This window comes from Carettochelys insculpta, chromosome 1 (genome assembly GCF_033958435.1).
Source record: "Carettochelys insculpta isolate YL-2023 chromosome 1, ASM3395843v1, whole genome shotgun sequence".
Classification (NCBI taxonomy): Eukaryota; Metazoa; Chordata; order Testudines; family Carettochelyidae; genus Carettochelys; species Carettochelys insculpta.
Window position 1 is genome coordinate 336981086 of NC_134137.1, and position 19368 is coordinate 337000453.

Consider the following 19368-nt stretch of genomic DNA (forward strand, 5'->3'; position numbering starts at 1 on the left):
TTTTTGGGGGTGGGGTAAGGGGTCTGAGAATGTCCTTAGTTTTTAAAAAAGTGTAACAGTGGTTCAGTCAAAGGAATCCCACATTCACTTAACCACCTACACCTTTACTAACAAAAGGATACATTTTTTTTCATGAAAATTGTGCTTAGTTGTCAGTGATAGAATCAAAATATTGGTCAGAATATTGGTCACAGTATTGCATTTCACTTTGATAATAGTAATACAAATTTAAAGGAAATGTTGTTGCTTTTATATGTTTACATAAGGGTTATATTTTGTAACACACTCAATACCTCCTCCAAATCAACCAGAATGTGATATTCTCTCATGGTTAGTGATAACGTAAAGAAAGATCGTATCTTAAATAAGTTTGGTGGCATTTCATTTTTTAAATAATTTTGACAGATAAAAATGATTCAAAGAAATGCTTATCAATTAAAATTTTCAATTGCTCAAAATTACAGTTTTTAAATTTTTTAAATGTTTGTTTAAATTTTCATCCCTGGAGAAAGTTATAGGGGGGGCCGGAAATAGGTGGAGTTGGACAATGAATGACAGTAGATGTTAAGATTCGAAAAGTTAAAGCTTTATAACCATTAAAATTCAAATCGTTGACATTACATTACAAAATATACAAGGTAAATAGCTTTAAATCAAACTCTAATAAGTTTTCCAACATCATTTTTGTTACTTTGCTATCTGTAAATTTCAATCATCATTAATGGAAATATTTTTTCCTCAGTTTGTGTATATCCAGTGAAATCAACACTTACTGACAATTGCAAGTAAGAACTATCCTCCCAAGCCTAATGATAAAGAACATGGACTCTCTGATGGTCCTTTGAAGTCAGAGTCACAGTAGAGGAGGGTAGGACGAATGACTGTCAGAAGGCATTGGGAAATGTCCTCTGCAACACTTTATATAAAAGAAAAATCATAGAACAAATCAAGCAGCTTATATTTTCGGTACAACTCTCATACCCCTCATACCCTCCTGCAAACTACTCACTTCACATGCAATCTGTTTTAAAAATAACTTTTAAGAGTGCATAATTTCCTAAATATTTAACTTTGTCTCTAGTTTACTTGGATACTTTTTTATTGTGTCTGTGGGATCATTAAAAGCTTCTAAAAACAGCAGTAAAGCTAACTGACGGTTCTGCTGTACAAAGGACACCTCAGCTTTACAATGAAACAATCCTATTAACTGTTAAGAGGCTGGCAAAATATAATCCAGGCAGCATTTTTTTTTAATTAAGATGGGGAGAATGCAGATACCACAGCATGCAAGGAACTCTGTTCTGCTTTGATGAGTACTGCATTGGACTGGGAACAGCAAACTCAGTGGGCAACAAAGTCACATTCAAGACGACAATTTCAGTCAGTGCTGCTCTACAAATAATACAAAAAATGACAACACTGGGCATGACTCTGAGGCCAGGTCTACACTAGGGAAATATGTTGATTTCAGATGTGCAATTCTAGCTACAGCAATTGCGTAGCTAGAATCAACATATCTGAAATCGACTTTCCTCACTGTCTGCATCGAGGAAGGTCAATGGGAGCATTTTTCTTACTGACCTCCCTTACTCATCGCGATAGCAAGGAGTACAGGGGTTGACTGCCACCTCCAGTAAGATTGATTTCACAGGTCTCTACCAGATGCATAAAATTGAACTCTGGAAGATCAGCCCTGACCGGGTCAATCTTCCCAGAAGTGAAGACGTGCCCTTAGATAATAAGTAAATTGTCTTGGTCGGGCAATCTTAAAATGCCTCCAAAGAAAGACAATAGGTACCCTTGGGATTGCAAGCTGCAGATAACTAAGAACATCACATTCATTGTGGGTAGTAAACATAGGTAATATACGCAGGTGCACAGGGGGCCACATGCATACCCATGTGTTCCCCCTGCACTCACCACCAGCACTGTGCCATTTCTGATGAGTACAGCAGTCCTGCCCCTCTTGCTAGAGTGGTGCATCCTGAGAACTGGGCGAGCTTCTTCGCTTGCACTACTCTCAAGCTGCACCACCCCAGAAGAGGGGGAGGAAAATGCCCCTCATGCTCCAGAAGCAATGTAGAGCTTCTGTGGGAAGCGATAAGTGGGGTAGAGCGGGGAGGGGGATTGGGGAGTGGCATGGGTGGGGTTTGGGCAGGAGGGGGAGGAGCATGGGCATGGTGGGAGCAGGTAGGGGCACATGGCCGGTGCTCCCCCCGACAATCTCCTCACTGGTAGTCTGTGGTAGTAAATTCAGGGCACAAGATGTTTGCTTATTTCATATTTTCCATGGCAGAAGACAATATGCCACCTTCCTTCAAACTTGCCAAGACAACATCTTTATAAACTATTGGGAATTGCACGAAGAGACACCGATCATTTTGTGAGATTCCCTGGGAGTGAAAAACACTCTTCTGATCCCATCCCACTAGGGCTCACACTGTTTGTAAGGCAGATCGATGATGAACCTGATCTACAATATGCAGACTTGAGTCAGTCTACTACTCGGGATGATGGTACACATAGCCCGTTAGCTACTGTAGCACATTAAGAAGACACTGTTCCAGCTCTTAATCGGTAAAACACATTATAAAAAAAGGAAATTATCTCAGCTTTTAGCTGTAAACTTTCTCCTCAACCACATTGGCTCCTTTAGCATTTCTAACATTAATATTGTCTAGGAAGCACAACATTTTACCTGTCATTGAAGGAGATAACAATTTGTTAAAGAAAATTGAATTTTAACCCTCTAGGACTGTCTCCTGCGTGCCGATCCAAAGAGTGCATCTATTGTTTTGACAGGTACTGAACAGAGAATTTTTCTGATAGCTTATTCTTCACTCTTAGAGGCTCCAATTCAGGCAAACATTCCTATCCAGAGCAGCTCTAGACTAGTGTTTCTTTAACTTTTTGAGATCAAGGGACACCAAACAATAATATCTTTCATGAAAAACACCTATGAAAATTTTCTTCAGAAAAATTGTTGTCAGACCAAAAACAAACAAAAAAATAGTAACATATAGAGCAAAACCAAAATGAAGTGATGTAATCAGGTATCATAGCAATGAAGAAGTAACATTGTATCTGGTTTTAATAACAGAAAATGTATATTATCAGTATATTTTTCCAAATGCTTACAGCACACCTGCGAGTTGTTCATGGAATACTAGTGTTCTGTGGAACACAGTTTAAGAAATACTAATCTAGAGTATGTTCTAAACTTGAAGGAAACGCTTCAGTGCAGTCCTGGACAGGGGCAGATATAAATAGAGGCATAACTGCTTTTCAGAACTCAGGTCTGAAGGATTCTCTCTGAAGATAGTGAAAGGACAGCCAGGGTAACATTGATAAATGCCCAGACAGTTCTCAACAGATTATACTTTTCTGACAAGATCGGATTCACAGACAGATCTGTGCATGTATTGTTTAGATAACCCTCCAACCTCACCTTTCAGTTGTAATTATCATCATCTAAAATATTATGACTTGAAAAAAGCCAACAAAAATAATACAGTGTGATCTACAGACCAGCAACAAATGTTCCTACAACATTTGAAATGTTAAAATAGATACCTCCTGTTATTTTATGACCCTAAGAACAGGGCCAAATTGTCATTCATAATGAATGTGCACATTCACAGATGGTACTTGACAACATGTACAAGTAAAATATGAATAAGTCAGCCTCGACGAGAAACACATTCAAGCTTGATTGTGTTTGCGAAGTCCATATTTGAATAACATTATTCCTGATTCGGATCATCGGAGCATCAATCTGGAAAATATGGACTTTACAGTCACCTGAATCACTATAATTAATGTGATGCATTCTGCATTGCTACTAACTCACCAAAAACCCACAAGAGCCTTGCCAGTCTGTTTTTACAGCCCTGTGTTATTCACAGTGGAAAGCTCTGGTGCCCAACTTGGATATATTTGGAGATCAAACAGGGGTACTGCCCACGTTGTGGCAGCAAGCATAACTACAGCAACTCCGATGATATTAACACCCAAACCAGCTTTCACCTAGAGTAACAATAAAAAAAATAGTTTGTATCAGGAAACAAAACAACTAAGCAATTCTGAGGAAAATTTCAAAAAATGGCAAAAATCAGACGCTAGCAGTAGTGTGAATGTCAAAGAGCAATACTGAATGTTATGGATTTTTTGTTAATAACTCACCATGTCAATAACGTTCAAATGCCCATATGAAAATACAATGGCATTGGGTGGATTTGCTACAGGAAGCAGGAATGCAAACGAAGTACATAGTGTAGCAGGTATCAAGATATAAAGTGGGTTCACATGAATAGCTTCAGCCTGCCAGATGGTAAAGATAATGAGAAATAACAGGTTTCCAGGGACATATACCAACAAATATTTCCTTGCTACAACAACACAAGCATTTGAATGAACTGAATAACTTGTTCAAATACAAAGAAACAGCCAGCTGAAAGAACAATTTATTTGTTTATATACGGTAACAAAATATTATCATTGCTGCTTGATCACATTAATAATACTTATTGTAAGTATAGTTAATAAACAGCATAGAAAAGATAGTGTTTTATTAAGCACAGAATAAAACAAGAGATGTTGCATCGCAATGTTTACATTTTAACAGATACAGTGCAAGAGTTCAAGGAAGAGCTTTGAAAGAGAGGGTGATGAGCTTGAATTTGTATGTGGGAAAAGCCAGGAAGACAGTGAAAGGATTCGGGAAGTTAGGTAATGTGACCAGTGTTCCCTGTAAATTGTATGCTTGAGCAGGCACCCAGGAGCAATTCATGTGCTGCCCAGCTGATTAGCAGAAGGCTAGGTTTGGTTTCTACTGGTGGTGCAAATTTGCACATGCCTTGGTGCACATAAAATTACTTTGCACATGGACAGGAAAAGATTAGAGGGAATGTTGAAAGTGACAGGAGTGGTGGGAGAAGAAGATATTTGTAGAGCAGAGGTTCTCAAACTTCACTGCACTGCAAACCCCTCCTGAAAACAAAAATCACTACATGACTGGGGGATAGTTGAGGTGGGGAGAACAAAGCATGGGCCCAATCCCCATGCCCCAGAAGGGCAGAAAAGCCAAAGGCTGAGGCCCACCATCCTAGGCGGTGGGAGGGCAAAGCAAAAGTCCAAAGGCTTCAGGCCCAGGAAGAGGGCCTGTAACTTGAACCCCACTGCCCAGGGATGAATTGCTCTGGCTTAGGCTGACAATAGTATGGCTCAGGTTATGGCTTTGGCCTAGGGATGGTGGTCTGGCTTTGGCCCTGGGTCCCAGCAAGTCTAAGGCTGCTTGTACTCTCACTCCCTCCTGTTGGAGGTGGCATGGTAATGAAGCAATTCGAAGCAGGCTAATGAGGTGCTAAAGTGCATATTCAGCTCCTCATTAGCATAACGGCATCTGAGCAAAGTTCAAAGTGCAGACTTCAAATTGCAGCCTGACAGTGTAGATGGGGGCAGTTTTGAAATAAGTGCTCCACTTCCACATTCCCTTTTTCCCACAGAACTAGATCAGAGTAAGGGAATGTGGAAATGGGGTTCTTAGTTCGAAGCTGCCCCCATCTACTCTGTCAATCTGTAATTTGAAGTCTGCACTTCGAAATTCATGGCCACTGTTATGCTAACGAGGTGCTGAATACACAAATTAGCACCTCATTAGCCTGCTTTGAATTGTCTCATTACCATGCCACCTCTGATGAGAGGGGCAAGTGTAGAAGCACCCTAAACCAGCCCTAAGAACCTCATGTAAATGGTTATGAAGGAGGGAGAGAAGTAGCAGGAAACTAGTGAACACAGAGGGTGCAGATAGGAGGAGCAAGGAGAAGAGGACCTTTATGCCATTCCCTGAGTATTTGATCAGGAGGGCAGGGAGAGTTGGGGAAATGATGGAGGAAGTGGGAAATACAGATTCTGCAGCACTCAGTTGGATTATTGCTATTTTTCGGACTGAGCTGGTCAAAAAGTCTGACTTCAATGTTTTCTCAGAAATGTCTATGGAGACTATTTCTGAAGGAAGGTTCTTAGTTTGAAACATTTCCTTTTTTCAAACATGAGACATAGAACATATGGGGAATGTTTTGATTTTCAAAATGCCATCAAAATTTTGCAAAAAATTAAAACCAATGTTTTTTTACTATTTCTTTGACAGCTCAGATTTTAGAACGATATCACCCAGGCATTGAAACTTTACTATAGGTTATTGTCACTGTCGTTTGAGCTGGTTTCACATTCTCCATCCTGACCCAACTTACTTTGTTTCTTGGTCATATTTACTTCCTGGATCCTCATCTTCATTAGGTCTATCAGTCCTTTAATTTTAGGGCTTGCAGTCTCCTTGCTTTTTCTCGAAGGTACTCTGGCACAGAACTGCCAGCCCTTTGCTGTCACAGGGCTTTCTACCTCCACTTCCAGCTCTAGAGAGCATTATTTTCTCTGTTGTTTGCACCTGTGGGTACTTGCCTCCAGGACTAGCAACTCTGGCAGCCACATGGGTGTGTGTGTGTGTGTGTGTGTGTGTGTGTGATCACTCCACTTGCTTGTAAAATTCCCCCCTCCCTCATTGTCTATGCTCAGTGAGGAGTTTGTAGACATCATTACAATTATACATTGCAGTGTATATTTCTTAGAGCAAGGTATATGAAGATTAAAACAGACCTAGACAGAGTACTCACCAAAGGTGCTAGTATAGGCAAGAATATAGTAATGGTAGCTGGATTGCTGGCTACTTCTGTTACTGAGGTGACTATCAGAGATGATATTAGGATAATCAGCCACACTGGTAATGATCCCAGAGGGGTTAATTTGCTTCCTATCCAAGATGATAGTTTTGAAACCTGAATAAGGAATAGGATTAGAATATTACAATACCACAATTACTGAATGGAAAATTAAACCAACACAGTAAAAGGCTGCATCTACACTAGCAAAGTCTTTTGAAATATTTTTCAAAAAAGGCTCTTTAGAAATAGCCAGTGGAGAATCTACACACAAAAACAACAAGAAGCCCTGTGGCACCTTATAGACTAACATATTTTGGAGCATAAGCTTTCATGGGCAAAAACCTGCTCCAACAGATGAATGTAAAGCGGGTCTTTGCCCACGAAAGCTTATGCTCCAAAATGTCTATTATTCTATAAGGTGCCACAGGGCTTCTTGTTGTTTTTGAAAGTACAGACTAACTCAGCTACCTCTCTGATACTACACTCAAACGAGCCACGTCTACACTAGCCGGCTATTGCCAAAGAGCCGGCCCATCTTCGAAATAGCACTCGGCATGTCTACATGTGCCGGACATCAAAATCACTATCCCCACCAGAAGATGGGAATAGCGATCTACTTCAACATCCAGCGTTGAAGTAGGGCATGCGTAGATGATCTGCGTTCCGCTATGTTGAAATAGCAGGGTCCTCCATGGCAGCCAACAGCTGAGGGGTTGAGACACGCTCTCTCCAGCCCCTGAGCTCTATGGTTGCCACATGCAGCAGCCCCTTAAAGCTCCATGCCCCCTGATTTCCTGTGGCAGGAAGCCGAGAGTGTGCAGGCAGCAGCACAGACACGTGCACAGCCTGCACTCCCTCCAGATGCCCTGATCCCCCACCCAGTGCCCATGGCAGCTGGTCAGCCCCCTGAGTGCCCCCAGGGCTCCCTACAAGGGGACCCAGGGGTCACAGCCATCCAGCCGGGGGGGGGGAAGAGGTGATGGGGCCCCTCCTATCTGGATGCCGGGATCCCAGACCTGCTGGGGTTTTGGGGTGAGGAGGAGGTGCTCCAAGTAATGGGGAGCCAGCGGCGGTCAAGGAGCTGTGGCAGGGTTACGCCCAGGCCTGGGACATGGCCAGCCGGTCTGGAGCCACTCCCACTGCTTGCCCCTTTTACAGGAAGCTCAGGGAGATCCTGGGCCCCCAGTACACCTCCTCCCCTCCAGCCACCCTTGATACCACGGCCAATGAGCTCCAGCAGGCCCTGGAGCCGGAGTGTGGCCCAGAGCCCAGCTCTGCACCTTAGGAGCCCCAAGAGGAGCCCACCCCTGGGACAGTGGAAGAGGAGGAGGAGGGCTCCAGTGACGGGGAAGCTCCTGATCAACCTCGCCTCGCGCAGCTCCAGCAAGGTGTCTGCCCTCCGGGTGTCCCCCGACCGTGGGAGCAGCCCATCAGGTATGTACCCCAAGTGCACACGCCTGGGTTAATGGGTGGGGGCAAGGGACACAACCAGGGCCCTCCACACACCCAGCTGACCCTGGCCCACCATGGACTGGCCAGACCATGGCCATGGGACAGCAGTGGCACGTCCCTCAGAGCCCGTCAACACCTGCCCCCAGGATGGCGCCACACCCCATCCCTGGGGATGGGGGGAGCAGAACCCCCGAAGGGGGGGTCACCCACAGGGATGACACCACACCCATCATCATCCTGGGGGACAGGGGATGGGGAACCAGGAGCGGAGGGGTGCGGGGGGGGGCGTGGGCCACGGGTCAGGGCCCAGACTAACGTCTATCTTTGATCTTTCCACTCTGTTCCTTAGCCGCACCATCTGAGGGCCACGACAGCACGGGCGTCACATCTGTCGTGCTGGACAGCCCAGTGGGGACGTTGCACCGTGGCAGCCAGGCGGTGAAGCATGGACCGGCCCCAGGACAAGCCCACCACAGCCTGAGCCGCTGACCACCAGCTCCTCGCCACCCTCTGGCGTCAGGTGGAGGTGTCAGAGAACCACCTGCAAGTGGAGGAGCACTGGCTCCACTTGCAGGAGAGAGCACTGGCCTGGCGCCAGGAGGCTTGGGGGTCCTTCGTGAGGACATTCGACTGCATTGCCGAGCAGATGGCACCCCCCGCCGCTCCGGCCGTCGTCCCTCCCAGCCACCCTCCACCTGCCCTGGAGCCTGCCAAGGAGGGAGACACAGGGCTCAGGAGCCAGCCTGGCCATACCTGTCAGTCCTCCCGGCCCCAACCCAGCCTCAACGGGGCCTCCAGCCCAGACGTGGGTTGCGCCCACCCTCCCACACCGGGTGCTGGACAGTAGGGGGGAAGGGGCCAAGGACTGGGCCCCCCAGGGCCCCCCTTCATAGATATTCCCCCGTTATTGTACATAGTTGCCTTGTCCCGCCCCCTTTAGTAGCTGTCCCCCCCACTGTGCATATTTCCCCCATTCATGTTAAAGTTCATCGTTTGGTTTCAAGAATGTTTAGTTTATTTAAAACTAAACAAACGTGTGCTGTGTGCTCTTCGGTGCACAGTGGTGTGGGTATGAGGGGAGTGTAGTGTGTTGACGGCAGTGGGTGGCTCACCAGGCTGGCCCTGCTGGCATTCACCCCGCAGCCTGGTCAAAATGGGCCTGCAGGGCCTCCCAGACTCAGATCCCCTTGTTGGCGGCTTGGCGGCTTGGGGCGGCAGGTGGCTGGGGGTAGGCCGTGCCAGCCTCCACATCCCAGCCCTGCACGAATGCCTTCCCCTTGCTCTCCACCAGGTTGTGGAGTGCTCAGCATGTGCCCACAACCTGGGGGATATTGGGAAGCCCCACGTCCAGGTGGGTGAGGAGGCACCTCCAGTGGCCTTTGCGGCAGCCGAAAGTCCTCTTGGCCACCTGGCGTGCATGGTTCAGGTGGGTGTTGAACTGCTCCTGGCTGGCATTGAGGTGGCCCGTGTAGGGGCGCATGAGCCAGGGCTGGAGTGGGTAGGCCACATACACCACAAGGCTGGGGGGCAGGGTGGTGTCCACCAGAAGAGGGATCTCCTGCTGGGAGATGTAGGTCCCCGCCTCCAGCTGGCGGCACAGGCCCAAATTCCTAAAAACCCAGGCGTCGTGGGCGCTGCCAGGCCAGCCAACATATATGTCCAGGAAGCAGCCCCGGCTGTCCACCATGGCCTGGAGGACCACCGAGTGGTAGCCCTTTCTGTTCAGGAAGTGTGCTCTGCTGTGCTCCGGTGTGCAGATGGGGATGTGGGTCCCATCCAGTGCCCTGAAACAGTTAGGGAACCCCATGCCAGCAAACCCCGCGATGGCCACATCCAGCTCCCTGAGCCGCATGAGCCTGTGGAGCAGCAGAGCATTCAGTGCGCGGACCACCTGCAGGGGGAGGATATGAGCACCTGTGAGGGGTGCACAGCGTGTGCCTGGCCTTCCCCCAGGGGTCCCCCCCTCGGGGCCCCCCCAGGCTCCCCCCCTTACCCCCTCCCTCCCGGGTCTCCCCTCCCCCCCCGGGTCTGCCCCTCCTCCCAGGGTCCCCTTACCTCCATGAAGACAGCCTGATGGTAAATGGTAGCCTTGCCCACACGAACTGCTGTCCTATGATCAGTAGCTGTCTGAAGTGGCCAGCTTCCAGAGAGCAATGCCGACCCGTTTCTCGACAGTGATGGCACACCTCATGGGGGTGTCTTGGTGCAGAAGGGCAGGGATGAGCCACTGGCAGAGCTCAAGGAACATCTGCCAGCTCATCCAAAAAATTCCAGAGCCAGCAGTCGTCATCCCACTCCCCAAGCACCAGCCGCTCCCACCACTCTGTGCTGGTGGGGTACCTCCATAGCCGGCAGTACGTCCGGTGGGGGGGAGGCCAGGAGGGCTACCTGGTGGTCTGGGGCAGCTCCTTCACCCCCCCCCAAAGACAGCTTATCTTCTAGGAGATGTTGGGTGACCTCCTCCATGGCACTGAGCAGGGCAGCCACTGCCCCGGGAGCGGCCATGTGGGTTTCTGGCTGCTGCTGCTGCTGGGGATCCATGCTGTGAGCACAGGGTCTGTGAATGGTTGTGGGCTCTGCGGACCTGTGCTGTGCAGGCCCAGCGTGCCTGGGAGGGGCCCTTTAAGGAAGAGGCTTGCTGTTGCCCTGGCAGAGCTAGTCCACCCTGTGACCCTGTTCGCAGGTTCTCCTAGCCCCCTTATTCTGATTGGGGCTGCTTTTGTGTGTAGATGCTCCCCTGTGGGGACTATTTCGATTTAGTGCTTTCCTACATCGACGCTGAACGTCGACGGCACCAGCCCTGGAGGATGTGTGGATGCTACATGTTGAAATAGTTTATTTCGATTTTGCTACATCGAAATAAGCTATTTGGATGTAGCGTCCCAGTGTAGATGTAGCTACAGTGTGTCTACACTTGCATTCCTCTTTCTCAAGAGGCATGCAAATGAGGTAAATCGAATATGCAAATGAGATGTAAACTTGCATATTCAGTGCCTCATTTGCATATCCTAATTTTGAAAGACCTTCTTTCGAAAGAAGAAAGCCAGTGTAGACACTGCTCTTTCGAAAGTAAACCCATCTTTGAAAGAATCCTTCTTCCCTTTATTTAATGGTAAGAATGATTCTTTCGATGGTGGGGTTTACTTTTGGAAGAGCAGCATCTACACTGGCTTTCTTATTTCAAAAGAAGTTCTTTCAAAATTAGAATATGCAAATGAGGTACTGAATATGCAAATTTACACATCTTTTGCACTTTCTATTTACCTCATTTGCATACCTCTTTCGAAAGAGGAATGTAAGCGTAGCCAAACCCAAAATGTGTTCTTTTGAAATTAAATAGAAAGAATGCAACACTCCTTTTGAAAGCTCTCTTCCACTCCCATTTCAGGAAGAGCTCCCTCTTTCAAAAGCTTCTTTGGAAAGAAAATGTGTGTAGATGCTCCATGGGCCCTTTTTTTCCCAAAAGAGCAGTCCTCATGATGCCTGATTTTTCAATCCCTGGCCAGTTCTTTCAAAAGAGTGGGGGCTATCTGGACGCTCTCTTTTGCAAGAGCAGATCACTCTTTTGATCTGCTTTTTTGTGTGTGGATGCACTCTTTCGAAAGAAGTTCTTTTGGAAGAGATCTTCCAGAAGGACCTTTTTTGAAAAAACCACTGTAGTGTAGACATAGCCATAAGTGAAGCTTATTCACTTATTGATAAGTAGAAAATCTGTAGGGTAAGACATAATACAGATTATAAAATATTCTCTCTTCTTCCAGGTGTTTTTATTGCAGTGCTCTCATCTCAAGATATTGTTCTCTTGGCTTATGAGAAGAGATGCAAACCGTGCTGCAATATTTATACCTCACAGATGTTTAAAGAGATGACTTCAGCGGTTTTTAGTCTGCTCCATGGCAAGCTGAAGGACCAAATCCTGCTCATTTTGTTTATGGGATAAATCAGTGGTGTACTATATGGGTGTTCCAACCATGCAGACTAAAGGTAGGAGAATTTTTCGGTAAGTAGTTTAGTCACTGAAAAATGCAGTTTTGGGCAACCCGAAACTATTGGGGACTTTGTGTTGAGTTCACTGGATAGTTTCAACTGATTGTTTCAATTCAATTCAATAGTTTTGATTTTTTGGGCTGGAGTCAGAGCTCTCATAACTTTTAGCCCAGTGGTTGGGATACTCACCTAGGCTGTAGAAGACCCAGATTCAGTTCTCCTTTCTATGTGATGTTGAGAAGAGGTTTAAACTCATATGTAGTCAATCCTATAGGGCAGGGGTGGCCAACCTGTCGTGTCCAACCACATGCAGCTCTTTGTCCCATTAAATGCATCTCCTCCTCTGAGCCACACATCCGGACTGTTGTCCGCCAATCTGTGCATGTGCCCCACCGCTTGGTGGGAGAGGCATATGGCAGCAGTGGAGGTGGTGGCTCCACTGAGTTGCGGGCATTGAGTTAGAGTGGGTGGGGCTGGGGGTGCCTGACTGGAGGAAGGGAGGGGGATTGGGTTAGAGCGGGAGAGGGGGCTGGGGGTGCCCGGCTCTTGGGCAGAGCATTGAGCCACATATTATATATTCATTTTTATCTATCTAGATGTCTATTATTTCTAGATAGATAGATGGCTCTTTGTACTCTATCCACATTCCTTAGTCCCTAACTGGTTGGCCCTCCCTGTGAAAGGGAGCTACCAGAGCCACTGAGGTATGAGATATTCTAGGGTGGGATACTTTACCAACCTGTCTTGGAGGTACTGTTCTACTGTGTATTAGTAGTTAACTAACCAGTGCAGTAGTTTTCACTTGGGGCTTCCTCAGCTAAGGTGAGAATCCCAATAGCCATGTAGCTACAGACTGTGTCTCATTCAGTTTCTTGCCCAATTTATGACGAGGGAGACCAAAATTCCATTCTGCTCTCTGGAGTCATGTTATTTGTATACTTTCTAGTGCAATGGAATTCCAAATCCCTGTTTGCATCCTTAAAAACTAACACAGTAGTAATAACAAGTGATAGAAATATATCACAGGATTAAAGGTTCTGAAATGCCTTCACTGATTGAAATATTTACATTTTTGTCCAGTTCATTGCTTGCCTTTGGATTTTTTTTCTCAACAGCAGAAAAATGCAAATTTTGTTCAAATTAAAAAGGTTTGGATTAACCAGGAATCATTGATATACAGTGAATTTCAGCAGGTAAGTGTGTCAAACTTCTGTTCACAAGTACTTACACAATACTAGCTTTAGAAATATAACTTACAAAGTCTGTTAATAGAGGCTTGGCTCTGTTTGTTAAGCCTCCTGTGTTAATATACTTGAATCTTCTCTGCATTTCCATGTTCCAGGTTTAATTTTTAGCAAGATGTGCTGGTAAAATGTCAGAATAACCTTAAATATGCCATTAGTTTGTGTTTTTCTTGGTGCAGGTCATACTAATTGTTCAGAATCTTGTAGAAACTACATTACCTCACAGCCCTCTGCCAATGCAAAACCTCCACCAACAAGAATTGTTATCTCCCAGGGCATACATGACTGAAATTCCTTCCAAGTAATCAGCGAAGTGTAATCAAAAACAGCTAGAGAAAAAAAAAAGTTTTAAGATCTCTCAATATAACTTCTCTCCAGAAATACTACTGAAATATTTAAAGGCAAACATTTATCATCAAAATAAGGCTTTTCATCTGATCAGCTTGAACCTTTTCGAGCAGACCCTCTGCAGCTGTGAATTGTCATTACACCACTGACTTAAGTGGAGTCTTGATACTTCACAGCAGCTGAAAAGCTACCCCTTTATGAAAGACAAGCTATTGAAGGGAGTAATGCATCAGAATGGCTACTTTAGCTAGACAGATTTCAGTGTTAGCTCTGGGCTTCATTGTGACACATTTAGAGTCTGATCTTGTGTTCCTTGTCATCCAAAAAATCTATTGGTTTCAGGAGTTTTCAAACTCCGGTTGTATTCTCATCTAGGTAAATTACTTTCTAAAACAGGAGAATGGAATAAAACAGACTCATTAATATTCTGTTAAATGTACAAACCCTATTTCTCAGACTTGAAAGTGCCACAGGACTGTTTGTTATACAAATCCTAGTGTCTGATCCAAAACTCACTGAAGTCAACAGAAAAGTCAGTAGTCTTTGGATCATGCACCTATTTAGAGTGGACCTCTGCTGCCCTTCCATTGTTTGTGTTCTTACTCTGAAAGTGTTACCACTTAATTTCCTTGGCAAAAAATTAATTTCCTGACTAGGTACTACTCAGTGCGATGGTGTCTCCTAGTGAGAAAAGTAACAAAAAACAAAAAACAACCCCATCCCCCAATCAGTAACGCTACCCCAAATCCCACGCTTGTTACCTAGGAAAAAATATATTTATACACAATTCTGATTTTCATTTATGCTAGACACTTTACACAACTCTGACAGTGTAAGGGAGCCTTAAAGCAAGTGCAAATTTCAAGGTCTCTTTCCATTTATGCTCTTTTTAAAACCTCTTTTCAAAGCCAGAGCTATATAAAGCCACTGTATCGTAAATGAGAATCAGGCTCATATAAGCACATATCAGTGTACAATTGTAATGAACACTTAGCTAGACTATGTAACATAGCAACAATAATATGTAAAGTAACATTCAGTGTTACATACAGTTAATCTTAATTTACATGAGTGAATCTGAACAAAGTCTGGCCCAAAGAATTTTAACAATTGAATGTACTTCTCGCCACTTATCTGGCTATTTTTAAATATGTTCCATTTGGCTTTCACTCAGTTTGGACACGGAAATTGAACTGAATATCAGTTTCTCTTGACAAGGCAATTTTGTATTCCAAATGTCAGGAACTAACTCAATGCTCTTGTGTTCCAGTTTCTAGCACTGCAGGAGGGTGTTTAAATGGGAAGAAAAACTATTTCAACTGATATCATGAATGTTCTCTATTTCTATCCGGTTTCTCTAACAACCTCCATTCACGCTACCCACTTTTCTTTTTATTTAACAAAATATATTGTCTCTGTTGGGCTTAAATACCTGGTAGAGGCCCTAGACCAAACACTGAATTATATTCACATAGGGTCACCTACCATCTTTGCACTAGCAAACATCCAATAAAAATATACCCAACTGTTTTCTCCATTTGAAGTCCTAGACAAAGTTTTCGCTGGAATAATGAAGAAGAGGAGGCCAATTATTAAGGCAACTGTTGAATCAGTAGCAAAACCTGGGTATCTAAGGAGAGATTAAAGGTATATTTAGTAAACAAAATAAAGTCTATACAGGTCCAGGAAAAGCAATACTCCATAGAAATATCATACATGAAGAGGACTGTAAATACTAAAGCTTTTTGTCTGCCTGTGACTGTCCAGTCATTTATCACACTCAATTGAGTTTGTAAATCTGTAGTTTTATGGTACTCGAATATTCCCAATTCTGTACAAAAATAGCCAGGTTCTAGGGTGTAACATAGATGCTTTGCACTTCCCCCAGTGATGTATAACACTGACAGACCTGGGTTGCTGGCCCCAGGAATAGAACCTACAAGCATAGGATCTAAAGCCCTGCACTCTACCACATCAGCTAAAGGTCAGTTGCCTCTCAGCTGAGGCTGTAGAACAGAGACTTTACTCACCCCAGATGAGGTCTCAGTGCCTCTGGGTACTACAGATGGAATAGAGAAATAGAGCCAAGAGCATTCCTGCTCAAAAGGAGGCCTCTCATGATCTAGAGATGACATGGAGCTTTTTATGGGAACCTCTCCCGCTGCCCCTGGTGGGGGCCTACCCATCGCACCTGGGGTACCCCTACACTGCAGTGATCTCTTGGTGCATTATCAGCTCCTTGGAACAGTCTGAAAGTGGTGCAAATTATAGTAGCCATTATACTTCTCTGTTTCCCTCAAGGGATCAGCTCATAACAGAACAGGTCTAGGATCAGAGGAATGAAAAGGTGCCATCGTAACACATACACTCACCAAATTTATACAGTGTGCTTCTCAAGCATAGGAAAGGGTCTAGTCTACTGTTTCCAATTCTGCATTACTTACACAGCCATAACTCTCACTGGCAGTGGCCACACTAGCCTCTCCTTTCGGAAGGGCTATGGTAATATGGCACTTCATAATATGCTAATGAAGTGCTGCCATGAATATGCAGTGCCTCATTAGCATAACGGCAAACGCATGTGCTTCAAAACTGCTAGTTTCAAAACACAGCCACCTGTGTAGCTGGGGGCCTTTCGAAATGGCCCCCTGATTTTGAAAGCCCCTTCTTCCCATCTGGTTTTGGGAAGAAGGGACTTTCGAAATCAGGGGGGTCATTTTGAAAGGCCACCAGTTACATGGGCAGTGTCCATTTCAAAATCAGTGGTTTCAAAGCACGTGCAGCCACCTTTATGCTAATAAGACACTGCATGTTCATGGTGGCACCTCATTAACATATTCTGACGTGCCACATTACCTTAGCCCTTCTGAAAGGCAGGGCTAGTGTGGCCAGGGCCATTGAGAAGGATGACAAGTTTGCTTGAGCAAGAAATATCCAAGACAATGTCTTGTTAATATTTTCTTTGGCAAAAGTCCTCTAGGGTCTCCTGATTTTTTGTTTGATGCAGAATATTTATCCTTTCAGAATCATGCTACATTTCCATGTATTTTTGGTCCTATCCTGGTTCAATATGTTCTTAGCATAATTTGGCCCTTAGGTGTTATATCATGCTCTTTATTTTGCTTGGAGTAAACCAGCACCTTAGGGTAGGTCTACACAGAAAAGTTATTTCAGAATAATTACGCTAGCATCTACACAATGCAATTGCTATTTCAAAATAATTTCAAAATAGCGGTAGGCTTATTTTGAACTTAGTAAATCTCATTATACGAGAAATAGCACCTATTTCAAAATAGCTATTTAGCCCTGTTAAGACAGGGACTAGAGCCTAGTTTGAAATAAGCCATCATTCATCCAATGGCTTTATTTCAAAATAGTCTGTGTGTGTGTATATACACTGTATTTTGACATAGCTAAATGCTATTTCAAAATGCATTTTTTCTGTGTTACAGCATTATTTCAAAATAAGCTATCCTGGAATAGCTCTTCCTGAATAGCTTATTTTAACATATGGCTACTGCATAGACATTCCCTTTGTTACACTTCATCACATTACGTAATGCAACAGGGCAGCCTATAGTATTTTAGATTAACAGGGCTAAATGAAACTCCATGACATTTTAATACCATATGAATATAGCATTGAAACCACCCCACAGTTATTCTAGATCTAATTTTGCACCACAAACTCTCAAGTGAAAGCAGCATGGCTGTAGTGCATGTGCTAGTCCATCCTAAGGATGTAAAAAGGAATGGTGCATAAAGGCTGGGAGTGTGCTCTGAAGCTATTTGTATTCCATTGCCTGCTACCATGGAGAAGGTGTTTTTTTGCAGGTTATCGTTTTCAGAAATATTTAGCACCACATCAATGCCCCTGCTACTGAAATGCCTTTATGACTGCAGGTACGATACTCCTGTGACAGTATTGCTCAACTTTCCCATTTGCTTAATCAGTTCTCAGTACAGCCAAATTTTCAACCTCCTACTGAAACTGCAATATACAGAACTAGGACAAAATCATATTCACAATACGCTAAGGAGGACTGTAAGAATAAGAATATAACTGCTCATTTTAATGGAAATTACTATATAATTAACGATAACAAAAAGTGTACTGAATAGCAGGACATATTGTTTCGTATGCTTTCATTGTAATGCTGCATAAGCTTTGTATTTCTACACGGTTGGTCAGTTATTATACAATACAACATGATTTAGGCTAACGTGAATTGACAACTGCGTGCATTCTATTCCAAATGAAAACATTAAAGAACATCCATAAGTAATACAGTTTTCTAGTGCCTGTGAACAGTCAACCCTGCAGTTACATTCCACTCACTATCTTTTTAAGACCAAGATAATTTGATAAACAGAGAAGATAACACAGGAACTTATCAGTGGGTGCATTGAAATAATCTCTGCTAGTAAGTCTCACCTTTAAACGCTGTTTACAATTGCTTTTTTAGTATCAGCGGTAGGTCATTAAGTGATGCTATATGAACACTAAATGCTTTTTTAAAGAAGGGAAGAATGTTCAAGTCAGTCTGATTGCTTGATTGGCTGATTGCTTGATTAGTCCAGCACTTTAAAATCTTCTCTGAAAAAACATTGCTTCATAGAAGAACAAAATCAGAAGCTCTTCCATTATTGCTGACCAGCAGGATAGATTTCTTTTCTCTTCTTTTTCTTTTTTCTTTTGAAATATGTTTCAAAAATAACAATTTTAAAACTCCAAGATGCTTTATATTGATTAATAGAAACTGATCAACTTTCTTTGTATGTCACAAAATAACTCTCCTTTGCATGTTACTTCTTCTAAGTGCTAAGACCACTAACTAAATATTCCGTATGATATGGTATATATTTTGGGAAAGAAGGTGAGTGTGTCTGTCTGTGTATATTTATAGATAATAGGGAGAGAACATATGCATATGCTGCCCATCTGAGACAAAGATTTAGATCTAGGAGTCAATGTAGATAGGACTTAAAACTAGTAAAGTGATTGAAGTTCCCCAAGAAGATGCTACATAGAGAGATGAGTGGGGCTAAGGACAAGCCCCCTGGAGGAGCAATGACAGGCAGCAGGAGAGTAGAAGAGGAAGAGGAGATACAAAAGGATATGCAGAAGAAATGGTTAGGGAGATAGGAGTAGAACCAGAACTGGTGAAAGAATCACAAGCTTGGGGAGGAGAGAATTTTAGTATTAACATGTCAAAGGCAGTATTAACATGTCAAAGAAACTTAGAAAAGAAGAATATGGGGTCAATAAAAACTTTTGAAGAGTATGTGATGGAGGGAGATCAGAATTCACTCCAGGACTGAAAAACATGCAAATGAGAGGCATTTGAGTACATGCTAAAAGAAGAGAAAACGGCTCACTGTGAGAAATGGGGCAGAGAGAGGGACAAAGTCTCACATCAGCTCATGTTGGTTTTTCACTTTGAAGAAGGTTGTCTGATATTGGAGGTTGTGGGGGGAAGAATAGGATGCCCTTGTGTGGAGGAACCATGCATAGCTAGTCTCTGGATTTGCTAATTGCTTCACAAATATCTCCAGAAGGACAGATCCTTGTCACAAGACCTTAGAATCTAAATGGCAGACATAACAAGCATAAAGAA

General features: G+C 44.0%; 1 protein-coding gene across 1 annotated transcript in view; it reads right to left on the bottom strand.

Moving 5' to 3' along the window:
- Positions 1 to 576: 576 nt before the first annotated feature.
- SLC13A1 (solute carrier family 13 member 1) overlaps positions 577 to 19368 on the bottom strand; it is a 61789-nt gene continuing 42997 nt past the window's right edge. The window contains exons 11-16 of the mRNA XM_075015124.1: positions 15277 to 15380; positions 13622 to 13731; positions 6672 to 6833; positions 4183 to 4320; positions 3851 to 4026; positions 577 to 916 (exon numbers count right to left, since the gene is read on the bottom strand). Of these exons, the coding sequence (XP_074871225.1) occupies positions 3883 to 4026; positions 4183 to 4320; positions 6672 to 6833; positions 13622 to 13731; positions 15277 to 15380 (658 nt within the window). The 3' untranslated portion in view covers positions 577 to 916; positions 3851 to 3882. The remainder of the gene's footprint in view (positions 917 to 3850; positions 4027 to 4182; positions 4321 to 6671; positions 6834 to 13621; positions 13732 to 15276; positions 15381 to 19368) is intronic.